The 8,176-nt window shown below is 48.2% G+C and overlaps 1 protein-coding gene across 10 annotated transcripts in view; it reads left to right on the forward strand.

Moving 5' to 3' along the window:
- The window catches only part of LOC107265606 (protein rhomboid), a 189,523-nt gene that overhangs the window by 173,480 nt on the left and 7,867 nt on the right, over positions 1–8,176 (forward strand). For all 10 annotated transcript variants that reach the window (XM_025082884.1, XM_025082879.1, XM_025082882.1 and 7 more), the window contains one exon: positions 1,104–1,216. In XM_025082884.1, the coding sequence (XP_024938652.1) occupies positions 1,104–1,216 (113 nt within the window). The remainder of the gene's footprint in view (positions 1–1,103; positions 1,217–8,176) is intronic.

The raw sequence follows: 8,176 nt of genomic DNA on the forward strand, positions 1-8,176 counted from the left end.
GGGGGGGGGGGGGCTAACTTCCCAGACTTCTGTCGATCACCGGCCAGATGCAGAGAATCGTTTAAATCGATGGGCCAGACAAATTGGCTATTTCCTAGCCGCCCACTTTCGTCCGTTCTTCTTTATCTCGATGCAATTGCGGCCCTGCACTCCGTGCACCCTGCGAATGCACATGCAATATACTCGAGTGGCGCTTGCACGCAATTCGACTAGGCGCATCGTACGTATAACCGGAGTTGCTGGCTGTGTCGTCGGTCGCTCTAGGTTCGTATTTGCCGACGGCGTCGCGACGTCGGGCTGGCTTCTCTTGGCACGCGTGTCCGGCTCGTATGTTATCGATCCTCTCGGAGGCGACTTCTCTGTCCTGGCAAATTCGTATTTCAATTTCAACTTCTATGCGCGCTTGACTGCTCGGACGGATAAGGATCAATGGCGGTGGTGCTTTTGAAATATATATACATATACATATGTATAAAACATATACAGCGTAAGTTTAAAGTTTTAAGTCGTTTTCGGGAATGCTTTGAGATAAAATGCATATTTATGGTTAATTCGACGAATATTTCCCCGCCCCCCCCCCTCTCCCCTTCTCCTAGTGATATTCACAGGTCGTTGGTTAACTGGTGGTACTTATCCTTTCGACTTCCCACGATTCCATACATTTCGTTATCTTTCTTCGTGACGCGCCAGTAGGCCGGGAGCCGAATGCCAGGGAGGGAAACTTTAATGAGATGTTTCTAATTAATGCTAAAGGGGTTGCCCGCCCTGTATAAGTATAATAATTCATTAGTCGTTATTAGGCACGCGGATATATCTTTGCTTGATTTTCGCCAGGGGAATTTTTTTTTTTTTTTTTTCCGAGAAAAATACAATGGAACTCTAACGAAGTGGATTTTTTTTTGTTCTTTTAATCTTTATCTCGTCTTCGTCGTACCTCCAATATCAGGATGTAATTTTTAATGGATTAACTGCGATATCGAATTTTCATTAGAATATAACATAAGGATATATCGACAGAGGCTGCCACGTGACACCTATATTTCGTGAACCATAGTAGACACAGCATAACCTTACACTCACGACGCCGTTCTTTCTTTTTTCAGGTGGCTTCACCTGCTGTTTAACCTGGGGGTACAGGTGGTCGTGGGTCTTCCTCTGGAAATGGTACACGGAAGCCTGAGGATCGCGGCGGTCTACATGGCCGGAGTCCTCGCCGGTGAGTAAAATGAAAAAATTTTTATATTTCCTATTAAACGAAACGACGTTACCCGCAATTATAAGTACGACCGGAGGGCCATTACGGGGTAATAAATTCTTCGAAGAAATTTCTTAGTTAAATCCACGTTTCCCAGACTCGTAATAATCCCAGGTCATCCGAATCTCATGAAAACGGATGTTTTGCCAGACCGTGAGGCTTCCCAGTGCCACATGACTATTCATATATACATCAGCATACAGTCATATACCATCCGGCTTTTACATGGTTGGTTCCTGAATTCTTGGTCCTCTCCTTCCTTCCTGCCTCGTGGCAATAGGGATGACAATGGGGGACGCCACCCTCGTGTACACTGCAAGGGGTTGCTTCTGAGCCTCTTGTCTCGGACGGGTCGCGAACATCCGTGTACACCTAATTGCTATTAGCATAAATTCGATTAGAGGCGGACAGTGGAGTTTATTAGCAGTCATGAAAGTAAAACGTTGCAAATGGGTTGCATGAATAATAATAAATCGAAGGGACGTCGGGTAGGTGCTCCGTATACGTGGGTACAGGTGGATAGAGATTAGCAGCGAGTTATAAGATCGGGAAGAGGGGTGGTAACGGGTGGGGAGTGGAGGGGAGGGGATTTCTATGGTATAGAACGTTCTAGAAGGATCCTCGAAGTACGACGGGGTCGTACTCCCGGTCCCGTTATACAACTCCCTGAGCTTGCTCGTTGCTCCCGCGAGCCAAAGCCGGCGTTTTCACCGGGCGCGAACACGGGCGTCGGGTTGTCTGGTATCGCCGCGACAAGATTACTTCGCATGCATTGCGGCTGAAGCGACGACATAATGCGATTACGTCACAAGTGCAACACACTTCGTCCTCAGCCACCCCCCTCCCTCCCCGTCACCCCTCCGTCGTTTTAACACTCACAAGCACACCCCTCAACCCCTCTTACACGGTTTGTCGCCCATCATCCTTCCCTCTTGCGAACCCACCCTAAGGCCACGGCGATACGCTTAAAGGCCTTCGTACCCAGCGCGACCAAATCCGGTATAGATTTTCGTACTTGCCGTCTAACCGTCAGCGGCCGAAGGATAAATTCCATTTCCGTGTTTCAACTGTTCTAAGAGCCCGGCTACTGTGCCGAAAGCACGTTAGACGTCGCGCAGTCCGTACGAGGCTTAGGTCCCGTTCACACGACTCCCGTTAGAGACCCGAGACGATCTGCATCCGCCGTTCCATTTTTGCATTCGCATACCGATTGTTTGCTTTCTAAACGTTCCGGGACGTCGGCCGATGCCGCCTAGTCGGATTGAGAAATTTCCTTGTGCGTGACGTGTTCCCCATTGTCTTCGTTTCTGGCGCACCGGTTCCGCCGTTCCGGCGACGCATTTCCTAGATGGTTTTATGCCTTCGACCATCGTCGATACGTCGTTCGCTGCCTTTGACGTTCATCGTATTTTCGCTGGGATTCCCGTAGGGCGTCTCTACGTTTCTCGTCGCCCCGTCTCCCTTTTATCCGCGATTCGTCCCTACTGCGATTGCGTGACGGTGACGACGATCGCTCCGGCGCTGTTTACACGCGGTATCTCAAACCCCGTTAACTGCACAATGATGGCTGCAACCTAGTTGCGCATTACGCGTATACGTGGTAACCACCCTCTTCCTCTCATTGCCAGAGAAACTGACGCCCGGCGTCGTGGCATCGGCTCTCTAGCTAGGTCGCTGACTATATATGCAGCATATGCGCGCATATGTACTTGCTATACATACGTAATGCATGGATGCATGTTGTGTTGTCTTGTTGGACGGCTGAGTAGGTGGCTGGGGATACCGTGGCTCTGCGGACACGGTTATACGCGCCGAATACGTTATGCCGTGCTGGCGCGTATGTGTATTATATACAGGGTGTTCGTTATTAAACGCACTGTAGTAACATCGTTGCATTCCTTGTCAAATTCCAAAGAATACGTGTATTTTCATTTTTTATTTCATATATCAAAATTTCGAGATAATCAAGGTTGAAGTTGCGGTAATGCGACCAATCGGAACGTGTTTAAACGGAGCGTAGATGACGTCCAGCCAGCCCGCAAGGCCAGCTTACAGGAGGCCAATAACACTAAGAGTATCGTCTCTTGTATCTTACTCAAATACATGCAGATAAACAGGGACACAACGACGATACTCTTAGTGTTATTGGCCTAGTGTAAGCAGGCCTTGCGGGCTGGCTCGGGACGTCATCTACGCTCCGTTTAAACGCGTTCTGATTGGTCGCATTACTGCAACTTCAACCTTGATTATCTCGAAATTTTGATATGTGAAATAAAAAATGAAAATACACGTATTGATTAGAATTTGAAAAGGAATGTAACAGTGTAACTACAGTTTCATAACGAATACCCTGTATATACATATATATATATATATATGCACACTGTGTGTCCTGTACGAGGGAAAAGGTATGTTGCGTATGGGAAATTATTGTGGCGAGGAGGACTGGGGAAGGACACAATTATATTCGTGCAGATCTGGCATTGTGAAATTTTCAGCAAGTCTCTATGGACTTTGCCTGGCCGTTTAGATCCTCCAATTGGCTACGGCTTGCCGACGCGTCCTTGTCTTTGGCGCCGCGGCGCCGCGACGATTCCGAATCGCTCGTCGTGTCGTTACGGAAGAACGACGACGGTAAATAGAGCTACGCCGGACCTCGAGACGCATCCGATCCGAGCACTCGATCTCGGGATGCTGTACGGGCATTGACGATTTTTCGGGAGCTACTGGACCCCACCTCCTTCCCTCCATCCTTATCTACCTCTCATCCTTGTATTTCGTATTTGGAGACGATTTGATAAGAATGGCACGTTGTTATCGAGAAATTTTTTTTTAATGAAATTTCGTGGAAGATTGAATATTTTTTACGTCACATTTTTTTTTGATTTCACGGTTGCTTTTGTGGTGGTTTTTTTTTTCGAGTAAATTTGGTTTTTGTTAATGGAATGATTAAAAAAAAATTTTGGTAATGCGAAGTACTACGGAATCGTAGTCGATCTCTTATCGTGTGGAATTTTCGATTATGATAAGGCAAATTTTGGAGAATCGTAATGGCTCTCGGCGCTGGGCGCCGAACGTGCCGCAGACTGTATCGGTGTCGCTATTTGCAGTAATGGGACTGAGCGTATCGAAACGGTCGAGTGGTCGAATGGATAGAGAGAGAGAGTGAGAGAGAGAGATGCTGGGAGATAGGGCGCGGATGGGAGCGGGAAGGAGACGGGTGGTCGGGAACGTAGCCTGGCATTACGTACGGTCCACGGACGAAGGAAATCGCATCGCCGCGCGGCAACGACATAACAGTATCCGGCGCCGCCTCGCCGCCCGTTCGACTGGTTTACTATTTCGCTTCGCGTCGCGACGCAATGAGCGTCCGTAATGGCTGGCGACCGGTGCATAGGAATAGGACAAATGCACCTCTTACGGATGCATCGTCGCGCGTGCACTCGGCGCTGCCGTGTAACTGTACATTCAATTTCCGCGACGACGGCGTCACTCTAGACTGACTTCCGAATGCCTCTTCGTGTCGGTTCGGTTCTCTTTTTTTTTTTCGGCTTTCCGTACGCTCGTCGCTTAGCAGAAAAGGCGCGCTTTTCGAATTCGAAATTCCTACTGGCATTTCTCCCCGCGACTTTACCCCACTGTTTACCTTCGTCATACGGTGCGTTTAACAGGCAGATTTATCATTGTGTGGATCTAATAATCGCGTGACTTACCGGTATCGTTATCGGTGATACTTTTACTTTATGCCGTGGCGACAGACCGTTCCGTTACGTGCGACCTACTATCTGTATACACGGGCAACGTTCCGTCTGCGTTCCCGTCCATTTTCACGTAAAATTTTTTTTACTTTGCTCTTATGGTTACCTTCTGCGTATCTGGTGACAATTTCTTAGGTTATGATGTGGCATTGTTATTATTATTTTTCTTTACAGTCACAATCAGGCTTCTGGTTTTTCGTGATGCAACCTAAAGTTCAGTTCGGTGCACTGGGCACTAGGTGGTTCTCACGGTTGTCTTCGTCTTATCGTATTCTTTTCTCTTCCATCGGTTTGTTTTCTTTTCTTCCCGGTTAAAGTTTTTCAACTAGCCGATTCGTTGACTTACTTAGTCATTCTCGCGGATAACGGAATTCCTTCCTTTCGGTAAAAGTCCACGGGAAAACTTGACGAAAGTGAAATTAATTGAAGTTCTGTGAGATACGTAGTTTTTTTTTCTCCTTTTGTTCCTGACAGCGGCATACTCGCTCACGGACTTTAATATTCGAATATTCGTAGATTCGCGGATTTTGAATTTGCCTATTCCGCGATTTTCTCTCATTAATTAGCAATCGACCATTAATGCACCATGAAACGTCTCTGTTCGCGGTCCATAATGGCAATGTCGTAATTTCCTCCTTTGCTTGCTTACTCGATATTCGAATCGTAAGGGAAAAAGCAAAGTCGACGAGTTCGACTTATTTACAGAAGTTGTCCTCGTTCCCATCCTCATCCAGCCGGCGCTCGTCCCCCGTATTCCTGCAATGGAAATATGTCTTTCCTTTTGTGCAGTAAATCTGCAATGCTCGACGGAGCGTGACCACGGGTATCGCAAGATTTTCAGTAAGAGTTTCAAAGAAAGCTCCAACTTTATTCAGGGTACAAGTTTTAACCTCTTCTTTTTCATTTTCATCTCCATCCAGCATCCTTGGCTCCATCGATCTTTATCTCGAGGTCTCCATTCCCGATTATCTCCGTGCACGGGGCTACCTTGGATAAGAATCGTGCCCGACCCCGTACGACTATGAGGACAGGTCAAAGTTCGATTTTCCAAGATTGGTAACCACGTTCACTTGGACCACTCTCTGCTGGGATACGTCTGCACTTTGAACTTTCCTGACGAACCTGGCAAGAGTGAAATGTCGAGGATGAACTAGGTGGGCGAGGAAGATTGAATGGGAGCGAGAGAGACGTATAAATGGATGGAGCTCGCGGGAAAAAGGTAAATGGAACGTGGAAAAAGGTGTGCGCGAAGATGGAAGCAGAGAGGGAGTCTGGTTCGACCCTCGAGAAGTTGAGGAAGCTCCGGTAACGAGGGAAACAACTGTAAGCGCCTAATGGCGTCTTCGGGAAACGGTCCAGTTCGCTGGGAATGGCTGAACGACTAGTTTGTTTCGAAATCCATTAACCCTCAATTACGATTAAGTAAGGGAGTGTCGTGTGCCGTTGCGAAATGATTCAGCGATAATTAAAGAAAATTAACAGGCCGAGGACGCTGGAACAGATCGGTTCGAGATTAGACTGGACCGGTCCATCGATCATCCATCCCGTGGACCTACCACAAGACGTACTATGTTTCCGCTGATTGAATCCCATCCAGAGAGGGTGGCATAATATAACGATAAAAAAAAATTGATAACCGGAAGTCCGAATTGTGAATTCTTGCTCGATGCCAAGGAAAAGAGTCTAAGCCAGCCAATGCGAGGATCGAATGATGATCGGTAGGTGCTGGATGGAGCAGATCGGTTTATACAACCCGATCGGTTTCTTGGTGGATGATCAGACGGGGGTACCGGTATATGGGGGTGGTGGGTTGTACGAGGAGGAAATAGAAGGGGAAAAGGCTCGAACCGTAATTATCTAATACCTAGGAGTGCCACGATGGAATGCCGTGTCGAGCTGTCATTTCGTGGGAACGACGGGGACACGCGGAAAGAGGAGACCCGGTAATTGCTCGAAGACGACGGGAGCGACGTCGAGGTCGACGCTGGTATTAGCACTGATGATGATGGTGCTGGTGGGTGGTACCAGGACGCGTTACGCAAGCTCTTTGAGTAGCGGCGAGGAGGTAAAACAACAAGTAGAGCAACATACCTCCGGACCGGCAAATACCCTACAAGCCAAAATCCCCTCCTGGTCCCACCTCCCTTTCCCCTAGGCGTACCCAAGATGGAAGAGGAGAGAGCTCGATAAATCCCTATAGGTATATCAGCATAAAGATCCCGTGACCCAGGGTCAACTGGTCCCTCCATTTGACTTTGCTCTCACCTAGACCCCCTCGGTCGGCCATCTCTCTAATCCTCCTCCAGGAGAATAGCTTGTCGAAAGTACCAAGAAAGGTTCTCGGCTGAACTCTATTTCGACAAGGGTGATTCTCAGCCCAACCTAACCTCACGGTTTCTATCTTGTCTCCGCGCAGTCCTGGCCCTTGTATTCTGAACACCCGGACCCGGCTGAAGACCTTGGAGATTTTTCAATTTGAAAATTTTTATTTTTTTTTTTTTAGTTAGGGGGGGTAAGTGATGTTTGTCGTGGTACACCTGACAGATGCGGTCTTACTTCAGCATGCACCCCTAATGTGGGTCATGCGCTAATGGATCTGACATAATGGCCCGGGGGTGAAGTACAAGCTGTCAGGAGAGCGATGAGAACACGAGAGGGCAAGAGAGAGACTGGATGAGTGGACTGGACGAGAGCGAGAGGGAGAGAGGGAGGAGAGGGGAGACCTACGGGGGTGGAGGAGAGCTGATCGCGTAACGATAGTCACGACGTGTTGGCACCCCTGTCATAATTCAGGCACCACGGCAATCAGTCAGGTTTCCCACGTCAGGTGGTTCCCGTTCCATTTCTCATAGGAAGCGACTAATGTCAATTCCATTTCCCACGATGACGTGGACGAGGACACGAGGCTGGTTCCACGTTATCGATGGCCCCTGCCGAACCAGGGGTAGGTACGGACGGAAGAGGATTGCGACCAGCATCGCCAGAATATACAGTTCAAGTAGGAAGACCAGTCGGACGATCAGGATCATTTTGTCCATGGAATCAACGACCGTGCTTACCGGACCAGAGGGTCTATTTCTTTTAAATTCCGGAAGTAGCCTAATCATTAGGTATTATTTATATTAACCGATATATAATTATTTCCACCCCCCCCCCCCCCCCC

Source organism: Cephus cinctus, unplaced genomic scaffold, assembly GCF_000341935.2.
Source record: "Cephus cinctus unplaced genomic scaffold, Ccin1 Ccin1_scaffold0230, whole genome shotgun sequence".
NCBI classification, from domain to species: Eukaryota; Metazoa; Arthropoda; class Insecta; order Hymenoptera; family Cephidae; genus Cephus; species Cephus cinctus.